Source organism: Macaca fascicularis, chromosome 4 (assembly GCF_037993035.2).
Source record: "Macaca fascicularis isolate 582-1 chromosome 4, T2T-MFA8v1.1".
NCBI lineage: Eukaryota > Metazoa > Chordata > Mammalia > Primates > Cercopithecidae > Macaca > Macaca fascicularis.
The window spans coordinates 117,418,334-117,439,761 of record NC_088378.1 but is presented as its reverse complement, the minus strand read 5'-3'; the positions used below and the strand labels follow the sequence as shown (position 1 = coordinate 117,439,761).

The window sequence follows — 21,428 nt, the reverse complement described above, 5'->3', positions numbered from 1 at the left end:
ATATCTGATTTGACTTACCTATCATTTTTATAACTCATCATTTCTAAAGTTCATTTAAAAGGAACGAACTCAAAAAACAAACAAACAAACAAACAATTCCACTTATCATCTAGCTCAGTGGTTCTCAACCGGGGCTGAACATTACAATCACCTGTAATTGACTTTTGAAACACACCAATGACAAATATACTTCCTTGTCATATGACAGGGATCCACTCCAGACAAATTAATAAATCAAGAAACTTTACAGGTGACAAAGGTATTGGTATGTTTTAAAATCTCTTCAGATTATTCAAATATGCACCAAAGGTTGAGATCTTCAAATTATAGCTCCTTCATTGGCAGTCTAGGAAGGCCAATCAAATAAATTGGTCATTCAACCCTGAAAACACAAAATAGAAAGTAAAAGTAGGAGGATCATGAAAGAATATGTTCCAGTGAATGATTTCAATTACTGAAAACTTGGCTGACAACAAATTGCTGTCCAATGGCTTAAAGGAATAACATGTGCTTTAATTTGTGGTAGATTAATTTTGAGAGATCTGTTCTATGTTGAGATTCACTGTAATTTCATTAGCAAAATTTAATACTTTATTTTTGTTTGCCTTCACATTCCATACAAGGTTTGGAAATTGCTTAGGATGGGGCTGGCATAGTATTTGGTGCAAGCTGAGTCTGGAGGCTTAGTGCATTCCAAACAATGTTTTATTTGTACTTTATATAACACTTAAAATACATGGTCACTGATGAACCTCCATACAAGCAGATGAGATCTGTAAATAATTGATTTGACCATTGTATCATCTAACTGATTTTCAAAGAAGAATACTTTCAGAGATTTTTACTGTTCACACCAGTGCAGTAATTTCTAAGTAAGTGAATATTTAACACCATACAGGCAGAGCATACTTGTTGACTAAGATAAATGATTTCTAAGTTGAGTTACTTAGGAGAAAATTAAATTCTAGTAGTGACAATTTTTTTTTTATTGTATTTCTCATCTTGTGAGCTCAGCAACTCTTTTATCCACAACAACTCCATAACCTGCTTCTCCTTCTGCAGACTTATTTGTGAATGTCATACTGCAGAATAAGATATAAACAGACTGCCCCTCTTTGTATTACCTGCTACATACAGCCCTATGACTCCTGCATTTTATTTTCAAGTTGAAGATCAATTGATTTCCCAAAACATGATTAGATTCATTTGGTTCTGACCTTTCAGGTTCATTTGTTATTAACACAACTTAAGAGCTAATCATTCACTAGCTGCTCATAAAACACATACTAGGCAAATTCTTGTCTTTTCTTATTCCTTCTCTTTGCAGATTTTTGATAAACATTTAAGGGTTTACAAGATAACAATTCTGTTAGTGAGGTGACTATCACTCATTTGCCACTTTGGTGGTATATAAGCTTTCTGAGTTTATTTTATTTTGAATTTCAGAACCTCCACTGATGTCTAAGGTTCTAATAGTATAAAGCAGCCATGCCATTCCTCTGACTTTATTCTCCGGGTGGGAACATAGAAAAGAGAAAATAAATTACTTGCCCGTGGAAGCCACTCTCATTTTCTGGTTTGATTTAAGGGTAAAAATAAAATTATCAAGAGAAAAAGGCCCACTCTCTTCTTTTCAGGCAATTTTCCAAAACATTATTCCTCAAAATGAAGCTTTGATGCATCTTGGATTGCTGAGAGTTGAAGGTTGTAATCTCAGGCAAGAATTTGGAATCTGGATATTATTACCAGTATAATAATGATTAAAAGAAGATTCCTATGCATTGATACACAAATGGCTACAGGGCCAGGGTAACTTTGTCTTATAAAAATAAAGACACCTGATACGGGTACCTGAGTAGATAACCACCTTTCCCAGGCATCAGGTGGTCAGGGAAATAATAAAGGAAAGGATATTCCTATATCCAGATTTGGTAGCAATGGATCCATCAAAATGATTTTCTTGTGTTGTAAGCCTCCAACCTGTGTTGAGGAAATGTAATTTAAAAACAAAACAAAACAAAACCTTTCTTCTAACCCAGAAGTTCCCTTCACAAGGGTAGTAGAGAAATAAAACCCTTTTTGTTATTGAATAAACATTGAACCAGAATGTGATGTGCATCATAGGTAATCTGCTAAGAGATTGCAGACAAGAAGAAATCTCAGACTTCATATCACCAGGGAGATAGACCCCATTACATACATATTCTCAAGATCAACAATAGTTAAGTGGGTCCTCAAGTAAGAAAAAATGAAAGCATCATTAATTATACATAGTTCATCCTAAATTCACCTGAAATTTGGGATGACAATCTGTGTCTGGCTTTACACAAGGCAAAATAAACTTCGCATATCTTTACGACATGGGGTCGTTGTATAACTTCGAGCCGGGCTTGAGCTAAAGTTAGAGTCTTACCCTCCCTGGAAACTGGCAGATAGGGATGCTATCTTTCTTGTCTGTTTACATTTAAAGGAGATGGTTCTCGAGTCCTTGAAAGAAACTTTTCAGGGCCTGACAAAGGGCCCACCTGTTTTCAAAAGAACTTATATACATTTCAAAGAGAGGAGAAAGTACTTACAATGATGAGTTTTCTAAAGTAAATGCTTTAAGAAAAAGAAGGGAGAGGGAAATCTCTCCCGTTATGCTCAGCAGCAAGAATTAAGCCTTTCTTTTTGAATTTCCATTTGTTCTTACACTTGGTTGGCAAGAACCAGAATTAAAATCAGGGAGAGTCTGGCTCAGAAGTAGCCAATAAAAAGAAACAGCTCTCATTTATTTTTCATTTCTAGAAACTCAGTTAAATCTACTATAGAAGTGGGTGTTTGACAATTTGGGGGTCTCTCCTTCAAAGTCATCTCAATAGATTCAAGTTAGGTTTGATACTGTAGTGAGTCATTGTCAAGTTGAGCAGAAGTCAGGAACTAAAGGGACCTACGACTCCTCTGTGTGGTGGCTTGGGAAGACTATTTCTAGTTTCCAAGAGAAACAAACAAAACAATAAGGTCAGGGTTAATAATTATTTGGAACTCACATCATCCAGACGTCACATGGTTTTGACCCCAGATTCAACATTGTACTCTCTAGAATCCATTGTACCTGCATCCTTTATCTATGAGGTTGCCTTTATAGGACCTTAATTACTGAACGTTTTATACCTTCTGGCTTATGGATAATAAACTCTGATACCAGATTTTGTCTTTTTTTCACCAAAGTCAATAGTTACATAAATGCACAAAACATTTGAAATCTTTCAGGAAAAAAAATGAACATGCAGCATTTAATCATATTATGATACACATTTCTTGGAAATGGCTTTTCATTCTCAATACATGCATCCTGATTTCATATTCACAAGAACATATATGTAGGTTATTTTGTTTTCATTTTGCAATAAAGAATATACATATTTGGTTTTGCTTTTAATGGGAATGAAAAACCAACTCACACAGCACATTCCTTTAAAAAATGCTTTCTGTAACATTGGCTTAATGTTTCACAAGAATATGTTACTTATTACCCACAGTTAACTCCAAATTTAAAAAAAAAACAAACAAGATTTTGAGTTTGACTGTGTTCCAGGATTATGACTTCCAAAGCATCTTAAGTTCTTTCTTACTTATATTTTCTTATATCCAAAATAAGTGTGTTGTTTCATTGGCAATATAATAAAATACTGAGCCTTAACTGCCAGGGTGCTAGTTTGAAAATAGAATTGATGTATTTGTTGATGATTCTCACTTTTCTTACATGTCCACCTTTGTTATTCCCAAGTTTTTTTTTTTTTTTAACTCTTATACTGAGATTGGCAAAAAACAAACAAACAAACAAACAAACAAACAAACAAACAAAAAACACCACCTAAAAACTTCACAAAGTGTCTAAAATGATGGCTGTAGCTGTCATAGCATAGTACATCTTTTCCAACTGACTGCTAAATTGTGGGGCCAAACATTGATTTGATGTGCTGGTGGGTTTGGGAAGAGCTGAGACATAGTGCTAAACTTGCCGGCATGGTGTCAGAAGATGATCTGCCTATGGTGCTTCAATCTGATTTAATGATTCCTATTATAATAAAATTTTATATTTGAGAGGGAACTTAGAAGGCATTTATTCCAATATTTTATTTAATGTTATAATCCCATCTATGTAATATATGCTCATATATCTTCTATTGAACTTCTCCTGGTAACAGAGTTCACCATTTCACAAGCCAGACTCAGTGTATGTTTTAGTTTGACTAAGACAAACTAAGTAATGGAAAGCAAATAGAAAGCATGAAATAAACTGGGGCTTAATTTGGAGCACTATGACCTTGGGTGTGATATTGAATCTTTCTGAGCTTCAATTTTATTCTTTGTAAAATGGAATCAAATGATTGTGAAGATCTGCCTAAATGTATGTAAAGTGCTTAGCATATAAAATACATGGCACTTAAAAAGTATTAGCCAAATGATGATAATTTCCTTAAACCTCTTGTAAAATTAACTACTACTAAATGCTGGTACTTTAAGAAAAATTATGTTGGTGCTTTCAGAAAAAGCAAAATAATGGTAATTTTTATTTGTTAGAAATATTAATGAGGAGATGTACTTGAATCATTTCCTCCCTTCATTCTAGGGCTTCAGAGAATTTTAGATGATGAAAGCTACAGTTTACTTCTTACTGTTTTGCCTGTTGATTTTCTATGGCCAGAACAAACCAGAGCAGTCATGAGCCACCCACTTTGTTAGTGCTTTTTATCTGTCTCCTTCTTCTAGTCTAAAATGTACTTTCTCCTAATAATGCAGATTGTAACCACGTTTCACAATCCTGTTTAGCTGTTTGGCCAAGACATACGCTTGCACATAGGAGCCAGCTCTAAGTCACCACTGCTTCTTCACCTCATGATCTGGCTGAGGGCAAAGCACAGACAGTTGCCTGTAGAAAGGCTCCCATATTAGTCATGAGTTGGAACCTGGAAATAGAAAGTTCTGGTCAGTTCCTCCATTGGTGTTATTCCATCACATTGTTCTATCAGTTATGTCTTAGAACTAAATTTCTCTTCTTGCTTCATCTCTAATGCTTTCTTTTATGCTTTCTTTTGTATAATCTGCCTTCACAATTGCCAGTAGCCATCTTCCACTCAATTAGGTTTATGTTATCTGTTCCAGATGGTCCAAACCTATCACATAGGAACAGAGAGATTGAATGGGTAAAGAAATTATTGGAATCACTCCTCTACCACATAGCAAAATTGTAAGATCAAGCAAATCAATATGTGAAAAAAAGCAAGAGGTTATTTGGTCTTCGTCTTTTGTAATTTTCCCTTTTGCAAAAGCTGGGACTTAATTCAATCCCTATTCACTTAACCTCCTAGTTAGATGATGCATTTTAGGGAATGATGCAGTCAATGCTAAAGTGAAGTTAGGTCATCAGTCAAGTAATGGAAGGGTGAGGGTGTGGGTGAGATATAGCAGTGTTGTTTCTTAAGGCAGCCCCAGCCCCTCAAAACCATCATGGTACTTTGTAGGAGGCCGGAACTGCTCTGCTGAACTGTCAAGAGATTGGAGTCTGATGTAAAGGTACAGCTGTGTGTCTTTATTATGCCATTAATAGTGAAACAAGGAAGGATCTACTTAAGGAATAAAAATAAGCTTTTCCTATTGTAATATAAACTATGTTTTTTGTAGGAGATGCTATGACCAAATATTAATGTATAATTTTCAGGTGTATTTTTTAACATTTATTCATCTTAACCTGACTACTGTATTCTCTTATTTTACAGTAATGAAGTTGGATCAGAGGCTGAAAACACAGGCTGCTGAAGTTTTTTGGAATGCTGGTGCTAACCACTTGCTAGATTTAACTTTTTTTTTTCCCCCAGAATTAGTGCTCCCTTTATGAGCTGCAGTGCAGCAGAACCAAAAAAAAAGTTTGCTGCAGTTATATAGCATCACAGTGCTCTGCTAACAGCCAGCATAGGAGAGATTTACCTACAGCTTTTTGCACCACTGTTCAAGCCTTTAATGCCTTCTACTTAATATTAAGCTGACAGCAATACTAACGTGCCCCTATATTTAGCAGCCAAATAAAGAAGAATCATGGGTAAATAGGAGAATGGCTGTGACTATTTTTCAATACGTATTTTATTTAATGCATACATTACTAACTGCGTCAGGTTTTTATTCCCCTTTTTCTTAACTTTTTTACATGAAAATAATCACAACTTTTAAAGTAACTAATTAGCTTTCAGAAGATGCTGATATTCAGAGGTTCACTGGTGAGATCTTGAACATGAGATAGTTGGTATTTTGTATGACACACATTAGTTTCCTGTTCTGTTGGGGTTCGGTGCTGCTGGGACAGACTGTGTGCCAAAAGCAGCCCAGTTCTGATGAACATCATGTTACTGGAGTGCCTGGGATACCATTGTCTCTCTGCCTGTCACCACATGATTCTTGTGAAGACTACTTTAGAGTTGGTTTGTATAAAAAATTCTGAGAACAGCAGAGACCATAGAGCAAACCCATACTTGATGACAGTCCTGAGAGCCCCCTGGAGGCACACCGTGTGTCCATCGTGTTGGCCATCTTCTATTTATTTCCTAGTTGTCATCCCCAGCAGTCTGTCTTAGCGCCCTCTGAGTGATTTCCTTCTGCTTATCTGGGAAGCCCAAGATAACACACATTAAGAAAGAACAGCAGTCTGGACAGTGAGCCCCTGATGGTAAAGAAGTCTTGGGAAAACCTGCTTCATTCACTCTGCACATTGTCCATGTTCTTGGTGGAGCCAGCTGTGAGCTACGGTGTCCCTAAACCAAGCTTCCTCACCCAATCCCATCACCCAAACCCAAGAAGGGAGAGTGACCTATAGAGGAGCAACTACACTCCTTCATTCTCCAATAGCCATTTTAGAATGTTCCACTTTCAGCTATTATTTGACAACTGGAAATATAAACTTCTCAGTGTCTCCTTTGTTGGTGTTAGAGAAGCAAAGGAGACTCAATAAAGCCATCTGCTCATCTCTCCTTACCCCAGCAGAAACCATTTCTCCATTAACCTGCTAAATTGTGTGAAGCATCACTTTAGATTACTAATAATGATCTCTAACATTCACTGTGCTCTTATTATGAGCAATGCACCACACCAAGGGCTTTACATGAATTTAATTTAACCTCCACAATGGACCTGTGAGGTTGGTAATATTATTATCCATATTTTATTTTTGTGAGAACAGCCTCCTCCATGTGGTTAAATTAAGCTAGTAAGTGGCAGCAGCAGAATTCAAGTCCAAGTAATCTGATTCTAAGATGAAGCCATTTACTTAATGATTTGTGTAGTCATTTATGCCATCATTTTTGGATCTCCAGTGTAAAAGGGTGACATGATTACACTCCTCAGCTCATGGCAGATTTCGATCATAAATTTGGGCAAGCCCCCCCTTATGTATGCTTGTTGATTAATGATCATCATTTATAATAATTTCGATCTTCCCTTCCCTGCGGTAGGCACATATCAGGGAACCAGCCCCCAATATGTCAATGTAAGTTCTTTTCTATTTTCCCCAACTGTCAGCTGGTCTGAGAAATAAAGAGAAAGAGCACAAAAGAAAGAAATTTTACAGCTGGGTCTCCCGAGGTGACATCATGTGTCAGCAGGTTCTGTGATGCCCCTGATCCTCAAAACCAGCAAGTTTTTATTAGCGATTTTCAAAGGGGAGGGAGTGTATGAATAGGGTGTGGGTCACAGAAATCACATGCTTCAAAGGCAATCAAATATTACAAGGCAAATGGGGGCAGAGCAAGATCACAAGGCCAGGATGAAATTAGAATTACTAATGAGGTTCCATGTCCCACTGTGCATGCATTGTCATTGATAAACACCTTAAGAGGAAACAGGGTCCAAGAGCAGAGAACTGGTCTGACTAGAATTCAGGCTGGAATTTCCTAATCCTAGCAAGCTGCAGGAGACCAGGGCATATTTTATCACTTATCTTCAACTACATAAGACAGACACTCCCAGAGCGGCCATTTTAGAGGCCTCCCCCGGGAATGCATTCTTTTCCCAGGGCTATTCCTTGCTGAGAAAAAGAATTCAGTGATATTTCTCCTATTCGCTTTCACAAGGAGAGAAATATGACTCTGTTCTTCTGCCCGGCCATGCAGGCAGTCAGACTTTATGGTTATCTCCCTTGTTCCCTGAAAATCGCTGTTATCCTATTCTTTTCAAGGTGCCCAAATTTCATATTGTTCAGACACACATGCTTTACAAACAATTTGTGCAGATAACACAATCATCACAGGGTCCTGAGGTGACATACATCCTCAGCTTACAAAGATGACAGGATTAAGAGATCAAAGTAAAGACAGGCATAGGAAATTATAAGAGTATTGACTGTGGAAGTGATAAATGTCCATGAAATCTTCACAATTTATGTTCCGAGATTGCAGTAAAGACAGGTGTAAGAAATTATAAAAGTATTAATTTAGGGTACTAATAAATGTCCATGAAATCTTCACAATTTATATTCTTCTGCCATGGCTTCAGCTGGTCCCTCCATTTGGGTTCTCTGACTTCCCACAACAGGCACACATTCTTATTTATTTAATGTATATCTTTTGCTCATATATGTTTTGAAGATGTACACTGTTTTGTCTGCATACATACTTAATAAATGTAAATGGTAATGTTTATATTCTGTTTTTTTTTCCACTCAGCTGTTTTTAAAGCTTTATACACATTGCTCTATAGACATATATTATATTGTGTTCTCACAACTGCGTGGTGGAGTCTCATCACATTTTACTTATCTACCTGCCCAGGCTTGGTCTCTCAGGTTGCCTTCCTGTACCAACTGTTGTGATGCACATTCTTGCATGTGGCCCCTTGTGGAGCTTTGTGAGAATTTCTCTGGAATATATACAAAAGACTAGAATTGTTTAATTCTAAAGTTCCCATGTACTTAATTTGATGAACTCCTTTCAGATTGCTTTCTAGAATAACTGCACCAATTTTTATTCCCATCAGCAATGCATTAGGTCTCTTATATCCCCAAGTATCTCTCCACCTTTGAAGGTCTGAGCTTTGAAACATTAGGCTCCAATGTCATCGGAGGCAACTTTTAAAATGGGAAGGTTGCTTGATGTGGTGTCCTATTCATCCTATATTTTCTAATTCTCTAAGACTTTTATACTCTTTAACTCATAGCAATTTTCAGTCAAGTATTATTATACTCATTTCATTTGTCAACCTAAATAACAGAGAGAGGTCCCTAAAAGAAAAAGAAATTTATTTGGGAATAGAGTATTGCAATGGGTATGTATATGCTATAGTAAACCATTTGCATGCATATTAAGGGAGGTAAAGGACAATAAAGATTTTGAAATGAAAAAATGAGGAGAATTACATGATAATTTTGAAATAATTATCCTTAGCTACAAATATCAGTAACAACGGTGACACTAGTTCAAGGTTGGATACGCAGTTGCTGTCCTTGTAGAAATATTTTTTTTTGTATAAGGTTTCCATGGCTTTTTCACAAGATTGTGATTTTGTATAGTTTTCTGTAATAGCTTTTATCAGGCATAGTAGCAGGAGAACCCTCTCTTCATGGCCATTTCTGGCTCTGTCAGATTTTTGTTTTTAATTGTTTGTGGCTCCATTTTGATTCTGAAACTTTTACATGTTGCTGAAACATTTGAACCCAACAGGTTATTTGACTGAGGTCACCAAATTAGTAAATGACAAACCTAGCACAAGGTCTTTTGATTTACCTACTCTGTTATTTCTACAAATTGCTGCATCTGAACATCATGGTCTAATTTATTTGCTCAGTTTCTCAGTAAAGAACAGAGTCTTTATGTTGATTGTGTGGAGAACATGGAACATGAATTAGTGATTTTTCAGGTTGGTGAGCAGTGCATTCAGTGAACTAAGGAGGCACTTGGGGGCACTATGTATGTTTCTGAAGAGGAAGGAGATGAGGACAGATGATGTGGAATTGCCAGGTACTGAGACTGAATCTTTATTTGGGTTCTCCCAGAAGTGAACTCTAAGGCAAGGATTTAGTATAAGTAGTTTATTTGGGAGATGATCATCAGAAACACTGATAAGGAAGTGAGGAAGTAAGCTAGGGAAGCCAGTTATTACATTGGGCAACTACTGTAGTTTATTTCCGCTAAGAAATTTGAGGACACAAGGCTGAACAGTCCTCAGACTTCATTCAATTTAGAGGAAAGGAAACTGGAGTAGTAATTCTAAAGCCTGACTATTAACCTTTCCGTGACTATGGCTGTGACTTCCTTCTTTATAGAGCTTTTGTTTTTTTCGAACTTTTTATTACACATCCCCAGTGGGACCCATTCTTTTCTTGTGAAATTTTAATTTGGTGAAAATGGAAGGTCTTTTGAATATTGTTCTTCCTAGTCTCTGAAGTAAAGTGCAGAAACAAAGAGATAATTGAAAGCTTAAGTAACAAGGGAATATTCTCAGAATATTCTCAGAATTTATCTATTGGGCAAGCAGAAAAATCTGCAATTAGGACAGGGAACAAAAATTCTACTTTAACTAGACTGCTGCAGATTTCCACATGTGAATCAATTAGAAATTAAATCAACGGTGTGAGATGATAACTTGATTTATAAGAAAAGATTGTTTTGCTTAGAGTAAATTCAGAGGTCTTAGAATAATCAACTAGTAGTTAGAAAATATTTCTGGATTTGTTTAAAATATATAGTACATTTGGGGGAAATTTCATATTTTCCTGTGGTAGGTTGTAAAATTAAATGTTATATTCCCTTCATACTTTAAAATGTATTATTTTCAATTTATCTGACTAGAAATAGGTTTTTCTCTTCATTTTATAGTTTAATAAAAAGGCTTTCATTTCTTATAAAAGTTTTCTAACAGATGTATATGCAATTGCTCAACATCACTTAAGCACCTGAGTCCATATTTTCCTTAATTGGAAACTCTGGGGATAAATTCGAAAAATAAACCCACACAACAGGCAGAGGAAGACTCATAAATGCTAAAAAAAGAGAAGGAAAATAAAAAAGACAAATTTTTTCAGGGGGCTATAGATTGTGATTTAAAAACACTGAAGAGAATATCTAAATTAAAACAATGGAAAACTCAATTAAAAAATAAGTTTAGCCAAGAATATGTTCTGTGGAAGTACTAAGAGAGAGGCAAAAGGTTCTGATGATAATGTGAATAGAACTGGATAATATTTCTCACAGGCTTAAAAGCCTTTTCAACTTTGAGCTGAGTTAAGTCACTTAAGGGAGTAGAAATTCTAGAGATTTTGTCAACTCTGCTTTTGAGTCACAGTTCAGTCTTTTTGTTTTTCTTTTTAAATCAATACTAGTTTAGTTAAAAATAGCGGAAGTTGTGGAGAAATTAAAGTTAGCAGCTTACTTCTCTTTTCCAATGAACAGATAAAGTTTGTAAATCCTTTTACTTAAATCCTTTTACTTAAGATTAGAGAAAGAAGTAGATTTTGAAGAATGTGTAGTAGGCCAGGTTCTGAACTTTTAAGAAATGGTGCTCAGTTAATATTAGGTAGGTTCAACAGAATTTAGAAAAGTATACCAACAATGACTGAAGCTTGCATTCGTTATTCTATACTAAGGCAGTAATCTTAGAGAGAAAATTCTATTTTTCAAAATTTGTTTTTGCACACAACTAATAATATTTCCATAAAAGGGAGCAAACAAAAATGTATACCTTCTTCTAAGTTTCCAGTCCTATCACTGCTCACAGATTTTGCTTGCATTATTGTCTCAGGAGTGATAATAAGGGAGATTAAATGTTAAAGTTAAGATGTGGCAGAATTGGATTGGAATTTTGGTCTTTTTTGCTCCAAAGGTCTTTTTCCTCTACAAGTGTTTTTCCATTTTTTCTTCTGCCACGAGTCAAACATTTAACACTCCCTTGGAAATCACATTCCCTTCTCTAAGGGTACATCACTAAGAGCTATGAATGGAGATTATGACAGGTGGGAGCCTCTTTACCAGCTCGGGCTGCAAATAGCTTCAAGTCTGATTTTTCAGATTAATGGTTCAAGTTTCCACTTGCCCAACAAGCAGGAAATCTGAATAACTACATTTGGATATTGTCCTCTGAATCCCCTTGCCCAAGCCTCCTTTATGTTTCCTTTTGGGGAACTAGGCTCCACTTCTCTCAGACAATCTTGATGGGCACCACACTACTCAAGCAATTCTTTCTAAATTAACAAAATCTGCTTTAAGGAGACTGTTTCTTGAACTATGGACATAGTTCTGTATTTTTGATTTCTCTTTTCAAACTTCTGCCTTACTTGACACTCCATCACAACTGAAGAGGATTTAGAGATTACATCCATTTCAGTGGCATGCCAGCTGCTCTTCCCCTCTTCTTCTGTAAGTGCTAGTGCTTTACCACTCTAATATTGAAAACTTCTGTTATATCACCCTATTCCCTGAAGAATCGAGAAAACCTAGTGTGATTTGTTCACCACTTCAGAATACACTTGCTAAATCATTCTCAATAGTAACATGTAGAATACTGCCTCTAGTTAAGACTGGCTTAACACATCCCTGCTTGCTAAGATAAATTCAATGTCCTCTCCAAGATTTCTGTGAATTCCCAAAGATTATATTTTTCTTAACATTCTCCAGAGCAAATTTCTAGCTTCTATGGAACATTTATGTCCTACTTCGTATCATGCTGAAACACTCTTAGCATGCCCAAAGTGTGGATCACATTCCCTTTACTTGAGAATCCCTACCTACAAGTCCCTTCCACCAAGGTATAAGCTAGACTTTTGCTGGAGATTTGTGAGCTATGGTGATAACTGAGAGATGAAGACTTATTACATGGTAACAAATGACAGACTATTTAAATTGGATTTTAGACTTCCTAGTTCTTAAAAAGGAATGAGTCATTTATGACAAATTGGCATCTTCCATATCCACCTTGTTGTTTGGAGTCCTTCTCTCATCTTCTCTCTCCTTAGCTTCATTCTGTACACAAATTGCTTCTTAATTTTTATGCAACTGTTTTAATATCTCTTTCTTAAATCTTCTATCCATCTAAATAGCTTATTGATTTTTCTAAATAGAAAGCTTCTTTCCTCAGAGCCGCATCAAGTACAATAATAATAAGTAATGCTATTAGTCCTCAGAAAGTAGTAGCCAAAATTTTCAGCTAAAAATCTACCACAACTTTTTTCGCCTTCTTACCTTAAAGAAAGTGAAAATATCACAAAACTTCAGCTAATTGGAATCACCGCAGTAAAACAAACAACAAAAGAATCCCCAAAACCCAACCCGAAAAACAGTTGTGTTGGTCCCTTCTGGAGTTGCTCCTCAGACCTTCCCTGCCCAAGGTGAGACAACTGGAAACAGTTCCCACGATGGGCTACTCTTTAGCCCCTTTCACTTACTCAGATCTTCTATCTTCTCAGCTACTTCTGGCCACTAACATACTTGGACTCTCCCTCATTGCCAGGACCCTTTCATATCAACAACTTGAGTTTGGACCACATCCTGAGCTCTGATATGACACTCCCCTGAGGGACTGATCCTTCAGCTTGATGGTCTTCTATCCTGTTCAAGTCTCTGGTACAATGGTGGAGGTCTCAGGTCTGAGGGCCAACCTATACATGAAAGGAGTGGGTGTTCACTAGACTGGAACTGCTTTGGAGCCTCAGTTGGTCATCATGCATTCATTAATAAGCTATGGTGAAGGTAATCAATACTTACTACTCTTAGCAGTATACAGTAATATTCAGAGAAACATTGAAATGTACAGTTCACTAAAAGTAAGCTTGACTTTCTGGGAAAATGACTAGAAAAATGTTTACTTTCTATCAGCTATGTGAAAGTTGTACTTACTTTAGAGGATTTAAACAGAGCAGAATATATGAGGCCAAGGTTGCAAATCAGCTCTAAAACCCAAAGTCATTTTGGTTACATAAGATACATTTTTAGGCTTACGAAAATTTTACATGTCAGGCCATTTCCTAAGTGAAGGCTTTATCTCTACAATTAATAAAAGATATAAATGGAAATCTGCAGCTGGCTGAATTGTCCTTTCAGTTCACATCGTATTTCCATTTATGCCTAGAGCCGGAATTTAACTTAAAAAATATGCTTTGTATACCTGATAAGCTTCTGCTTTATTGTACTCCCCTGGGAAAATAATTTCAGATATTTGCAACAAAGAGAGCTTCCTTTTGCTGTCAGAGCCAGCTAGACACAACCTCAGAGAAGGCTTTCCTGGAAAACACTTCCCAGTCAACTCTCGGACATGGCAGCTGATTAGGCAGTCATTTCAGGCTTCTGGCTTTGGAAGTGTCACAGTCTGCTAGCAACTTCCCCGATTCAGGGCTAGAGGTTGGGCAAGGAAATAAAAATAGGTGGGTTGTCAAATCATTCTTTCATTTTAATCCAGTCACATTTCCCCAGCCTCTGAGCTTCCCAACGTACTTCCCAATACATACACCCTCTCAACACACACATACTTTTACACTCACACACCACACACACCGCACAACCACTTTTCCTTCCTCACATACATATACCTTCACACAACTAGACACATTCCTGTACCTGATAACTACCCGGTGAATTATAAGCATGCTCTTTTCCTTCTGATGGCTGCAGAATGATCTAACCTTTTGAATATTTTAACACAGACTAATGAACACCAGTGTGGTGGGATATGCCTGCTTTTACAGAAACTCAAGGTGTTAGGGGCTAAGACAACTCTTCTCAGTCAGAATGGCAAGCATTTAATATCAGTCTTTCCTACTCTTTATCCCATACTCATGCTAAAACCTTTTTCTGATCATGGTCTTGAGCTATGGAGTCTAGCTTTGGCTTCAGAATCCTCCACACAGAGTTCTAGGCAGCCATAATCATAAGGTAGTAGCTTATGTTCCAGCTGAAACCTGTTACCACCCCTGTCCTGAAGTGTTGCAATTTGGCCCTTTGACAACACTTTCCTTTGTGCTCTTATTTTTCTTCCCCATTTATCATTCTCTCTGGAGGTCTGAACCAACTCAGATTCTCAGTACTCCTTCTATCCTCAGGCAAGTAGTGTTTATGCTCAGGGTTCTGTACTTCAAGGGGCCCTTAGCTTTGGAGTTCTGTAAAGTGTCTAAAATCCCCCTTGATTACTGTAATGAACCAGAATTGGCAGTGTTACCCAAATGGGGCATCCTGAATTGGCACAAGGAACTGCATGGGCCCTTGTCCCCATTTCTCCCATGCAGAGTATCTTGACTCTTTATTTTTTGCTTGGGTCAACCAGGTACTCTAAGATGCTCAGAGATCCATGCCTAGAAGGATGTCCCAGAGTCAGACCCCAGTACCAGGAGAATGGTCTGGTGAGCAGACCACACTAGCTGCACTGTGTTATTTCTTTCATGCAAGGTTGGGCCTCCACATAGTCCTGATATGTCAATTCTTGCCAACTTAAGAATTTTTGCTTATATAGACAGAAATTCCACAAAATATAGCCTTGCTGCAATGTTAACACCATTAGTGTTCTACTTATCTTTCTTTCCTGCCAATTTCTCAGAACTCATTTATTTTATTATACAAAAGAAATAAATATCCTTGCAATATTTGCAAAATTAAAATTTACTTGTCCTAGTTCCTAGTGCCAGTGGGACACAATGTCATTGATTGACCTAACGAGGGGGCTGTCTGAGAGACCTAATTTTGGTCAATGAGATTTAAGAGAAAGCCTACTTAGGGGTTTCTAGGAAGGATTTCATAGCTCTTAAAAAGACACATAATAGGACAGTGACGTAGGCAAGATAGTGGAATAGGAAGGTCCATATTCTCTTTACTCCCATGGAAACACAAATTTAAGAACAATACATAAACTAGTTCCTTTTATGAGAAATCAAGAAGCCAGTTAATATGTTCCTGCACCCCGACAAGCATAGAAAAAGCCTCATCAAAGATAACAGAAAAACTTGTGGCAGTCTTTTGTCATAGTTCCTTTCCCTAGCCCAGCATTATGCAATCAGGAGAAAACTCTAAGCTATTAGCTTCTCTGGGTGGAGAAAGAGAGAAGACTCTGCCTTATTGCTTTATGTACTATGTTCTGACTTTTTGTGGGACTGTTTAAGGGGCTGACACCTTCTTTTCTGTCTTGGAGCACTGATGGGGCCTAGCGTAATCCAGATATTTGGGGGTCAGTGGGAATAAAAAAAGAGCTATGCAGGGTGCTACTGGTCCTGAGGGTCTATTACAGAGTAGACAGACCCTGACACAGCATGACAATCTCTCCCTTAGCAGAATAGAGAAGAGGAGAATGTACGTCCAACATTCCAACTTTTAAAGAAATTGTCTAAGGAGCTGATTTCTGTCTCTTCAGTGTAAGAGTATGGATGGGACCTGGAATGCCTTGGGGACACTTGGAACAACAGTAACAAAAAGAATTGGGCAGCATGCTACTTCTTCAGAGGGCCTGTGTACAGCAGACGGACACCAACAGGAACAAGAGATGATAAGATCCTGAAAATAAAAAGAAGCAGACACATTCCTCTAATTAGGAATATACACAGACAAGTCAAGAGAAGACATATTTACAGAAAAAGTCTGAAAGGCCTCAAAATCTCTAGCCAATGTGAGTGGTAAAAGTATTTTCCTGTATGAGGCCAGTTTGTAAAGACTTAAGAGAGGTGGATTTTTTTCCCCCAAATGTATGGGCATCAATTCAAAGTTACAAGAAACATGAAGAAATAGAAAAAAAGTGGCCCAGTAAAAAGAATAAAGTAAATCTGTAAAAACTGACCCTAAGAAAATGGAGGTATATAAGTTACCAGACAAGTAATTCAAAATAGCCCTCATAAAGATGCTAAATAAGTTCAGGAGAAGGATGCATGAACACAATTTGATAGAAAGATAACAATTAAATAACAAAAAGAAAGTATAAAAAAAGACAAAAGAGAAATTTTGGAGTTGAAGCAATAACTGAATTGAAAAATGAATTAGAGGTGATCAACAAGAGACTTGATGAAGCAGAAGAAAGAATGATGAACTCAAAGTCAGATCATTTGAAATTATCTTGTCAGATCATCAAATAAATAAATAATAAAAAGCGTGAAAAAATTATGTTTTCTGTAAACCCTGTGGTAACTACAAAAAATAACTATAGAAAACACACAAAGAAAAATACAAAAGAAATCAAAGTATGTCACAACAATAAAAATCAACAAAATGCAAAGGAAGTGAGCAACAGAGGAAAAGAGGGGCAAAGAGCTAAAAGACACATAGAAAACAACAAAATTGAAATACTAACTCCTTCCTTATCAATAATTACCTTAAATATAAAGGGATTAAACATCCTAATCAAATGGCATAGAGGGGCTTACTTGATAAAAGTAAACAAGCAACAAACAAACATAAGTGTCAGCTATATACTATCTATAACAGACTTACTTTAGATTAAAGAACACATATAGGCTTAAGACAAAAATATGAAAGAATATATTAATTTCAAGTGGTAATCAAAAGAAAGAAGGGGTGGTGGTACTTACATCAGACAAAATAGAGTTTAAGTCAAAAAAATGTTCACAAGAAACAGAGAAGATCATCATATAATGATTTAAGCATCAATTCACCAGGAAGCCATAACAATTATAGTTATACAGGTACCCAATATCAGAATACCTAAATAGATGAAGTGAACACTGACAGAACTGAAGAAATGGGCAGAGACACAATAATAGTAGGAGACTTCAATTTCCCATTTTTAATAATGGATAGAACATACAGACAGATCAATAAGGAAATGGAACATCTGGATAACACTATAATCCAAATGGAACTAGCAGACATATACAGAACATTCTACCCTCAAATAGCAGAATACCCATTCTTCTCAAGTGCACATGAAACATTTTCCAGGATAGATCATATGTTACATCCCAAAACAAGTGTTAACTAATTTAAGGAGATTTAAATCATTCCAAATATTTTTTTCCAACAAAAGGAATGAAACTAGAAGTCAATAGCAGAAGGAATATTGAAAAAACTCACAAATACGTGGAAGTGAAAAAAAATCACCTCTTGAACCATCAATGGATCAAATAAAAAAATCAAAAGGAAAATTGAAGAATATTTTGAGACAAATGAAAAGGAAAACAGAAAATAATGAAACTTATGAGATGCATCAAAAACAGTACTAAAAGGGAAGTTATAGTGATAAATATCTATATTAAAAAAGATATATCTCCGATAATAACTTTACACCTCAAGGAACTACGAAAAGAAGAACAAACTAAGTCTGAACTAAGCAGAAAGAAGAAAATAATGATTAGAGCAGGAATAAATAAAGTGCAGAACAGAAAAAACAAAGAAAAAAAGATGAAACTAAGTTAATGTTTTGAAAAGATGAACAACATCATTAAAACTTTAGCCAGGCTAAATAAAGAAGGAAAAAAAAAAGACAGAGAGAGAGAAAAAAAAACCTCAAATAAATAAAACCAGAAATGAAAAAGGAGACCTTACAGCCGATACTACAAAAATACAAATGATCATAACATGCCAACAAATTAGACAATCTAGAAAAAATTGAATAAATTCATAAAATATACAAACTATCAAGACTGAATCCAGAAGAAATATAAAGTCCGAATAGACCTGTAACTCCTAAGAAGATTAATCAGTAATCAAAAACCTCCCAAGAAAGAGAAACCTAGAACCAAGTGGCTTCAATGATGAATTTCACAAACATCTAAAGAATTAGTGCCGATCATTCTCAAATTTTTCTGTAAATTAAAGACAAAACACTTCCAAACTTATAAGGGCCAACCTTATCCTGATGTCAAATCTACGCAAAGACATTACAAGAAGGTAAAATTACAGTCCAATCTACCTGATAAATACAGATGCAAAAATCATCAACAAAATGCTAGCAAACTGAATTAAATGGCACGTTAAAAAGATTACCCACAGTGGCTCACGCCTGTAATCCCAGCACTTTGGGAGGCCAAGGTGGGCGAATCACGAGGTCAGGAGATAGAAACCATCCTGGCTAACATGGTGAAACCCTGTCTCTACTAAAAATACAAAAAATTAGCCAGGCTGGTGGCGAGCGCCTGTAGTCCCAGCTACTCGGGAGGCTGAGGCAGGAGAATCGTTTGAATCCAGGAGGATGAGGACGTTGCAGTCAGCAGAGATAGCCTCACTGCACTCCAGCCTGGGCGAGGACAGGGCAAGGTGCCATCTCAAAAAAAAAAAGAAAAAAAAGAAAGAAAGGAAAGAAAGAAGGAAGGTTATATACTACGACCAAGTGAAATTTAACCCTGGATTGCAAGGATGTTTCAACACACAAAATTCATTCATCGCATAATGATACATCGCATTAACAGAAGGAAGGATTAAAAATTAGATAATCATCTCAATAGGTTCAGAGAAATTATTTGATAAAATTCAACCCCTTTTCATGATTAAAAACACTCAACAAATAGAAGGAATTTGCCTCAACACAACAAAAGGTCATATATGTAAACCCCACAGCTACTATCATACTAAATGATACAAAAATAAAAATTTTTCCTCTTCAATTAAAAACAAGGGTTTTCCTCTTAGATTAGGGTAAGAATGCCCACTCTTGCCACTTCTATTCAATGTTGATTTGGACACAGAAAACTATAAAACATTGGAAAATAAATTTTAAAAAGTAAAAATAAATGGGAAGGCATCTATGTCCATAAACTGGAAGACAATAACACTAAAATGTCCATACTACTCAAATAAATCTACAGATTCAATTCAATCCTTAACAGAATTCCAATAACACATTCTACAAAAACAGAAAAAAATCTTAAAATTCATGTGGAGTCACAAAGGACCCTGAATAGCCAAAACAATCTTGAGGAAGACAACCTACAGAATGGGAGAAAATTTTTGCAATCTACCCATCTGAAGAAAGGCTAGTATCCAGAATATACAAAGAACTTAGACAAATTTACAAGAAAAAAATAAAACAACCCCATCAAAAAGTGGGCAAAGTATATAAACAGACACTTCTCAAAAGCAGATATTTATGCAGCCAGCAGACACATGAAAAAAATGCTCGTCGTCACTGGCCATCAGAGAAATGCAAACCAAAACCACAATGAGATACCATCTCACACCAGTAAGAATGGTGATCATTAAAAAGTCAGGAAACACCAAGTGCTGGAGAGGATGTGGAGAAATAGGAACACTTTTACATAGTTGGTGGGACTGTAAACTAGTTCAACCATTGTAGAAGACAGTGTGGTGATTCTTCAAGGATCTATAACTAGAAATACCATTTGACCCAGCCATCCCATTGCTGGTCATATACCCAAAGAATTATAAATCATGCTACTATAAAGACACATGCACATGCATGTTTATTGTGGCACTATTCACAATAGCAAAGACTTGGAACCAACCCAAAAGTCCATCAATGATACACTGGATTAAGAAAATGTGGCACATATACACCATGGAATACTATGCAGCCATAAGAAAGGATGAGTTCATGTCCTTTGTAGGGACATGGATGAAGCTGGAAACCATCATTCTTAGCAAACTATTGCAAGGACAGAAAACCAAACACCACATGTTCTCACTCATAGGTGGGAACTGAATAATGAGAACACTTGGACACAAGGTGGGGAACATCACACACCAGGGCCTGTTGTGGGGTGGGGGGAGGGGGGAGGGGGAAGGGGAGGGATAGGATTAGGAGAAATACCTAACATAAATCACGAGTTAATGGGGGCAGCACACCAACAAGGCACATGTATACATATGTACCAAACCTGCATGTGCACATGTACCATAGAACTTAAAGTACAATAAAATAATTTAAAAAAATTTATTGAATGTAGGTCTCATGATATGTGTGACTTTTAAAACCACAATAAAAAATAGAGATACAACAAAATAATAGCTCACTTTTCTTGCTTTTTACATTGATGCAAGATTACCTGAGATATTGCAGTCACTTTGTAGCATTGAGAAATCAATGACAAAGTGGAACTATAGAGACAGTTTTGATTATTGATAATGTTTTTAAGTTTCTCAATTAACTATCCTTAGAGCCACCATATCTGTTTTTGCTTAAGCCATTTTATGTTGAGTTTCTGCTACTTGCATCCTAAAGTATCTTATATAAACCATGTGTAAAGTTGTGTCCCTAACTAATGAGAAATGCCAGTAAACGACTTAGAGAAAGCAATTTTAAAATTAAAAACATGAAGAAAAAATATTAAACATATAGTTAACGTTTGATCCAGCAATTCCAGTTCTACGTATATAATGAAGAGAAAAGAAATCATGTATACATAAAAAAATTCATATGTATGTTTTAATTGTAGCATTATTATACTATTATAATTGCCAAAGATGGAAAAAATCCAAATATCTATAAACTGATATATGACTCAACAATATGTAGTTGATCAATCCACT

At 36.3% G+C, this 21,428-nt stretch overlaps 1 protein-coding gene and 1 long non-coding RNA gene across 49 annotated transcripts in view; one reads left to right on the top strand and one right to left on the bottom strand.

Moving 5' to 3' along the window:
• MLIP (muscular LMNA interacting protein) overlaps window positions 1-6,092 on the top strand; it is a 258,639-nt gene extending 252,547 nt beyond the window's left edge. For all 48 annotated transcript variants that reach the window (XM_074037778.1, XM_074037772.1, XM_074037809.1 and 45 more), the window contains one exon: window positions 5,763-6,092. In XM_074037778.1, coding sequence (XP_073893879.1) covers window positions 5,763-5,765 — 3 coding nt within the window. In that variant the 3' untranslated portion in view covers window positions 5,766-6,092. The remainder of the gene's footprint in view (window positions 1-5,762) is intronic.
• Window positions 688-19,175, bottom strand: LOC135970607 (uncharacterized). Its single transcript, XR_012433731.1, has 3 exons — window positions 18,930-19,175; window positions 14,122-14,348; window positions 688-4,952 (listed from the first exon to the last, which is right to left on the bottom strand). It is a non-coding gene; the product is annotated as an uncharacterized lncRNA (long non-coding RNA).
• Between the last annotated feature and the right edge of the window lie 2,253 nt (window positions 19,176-21,428).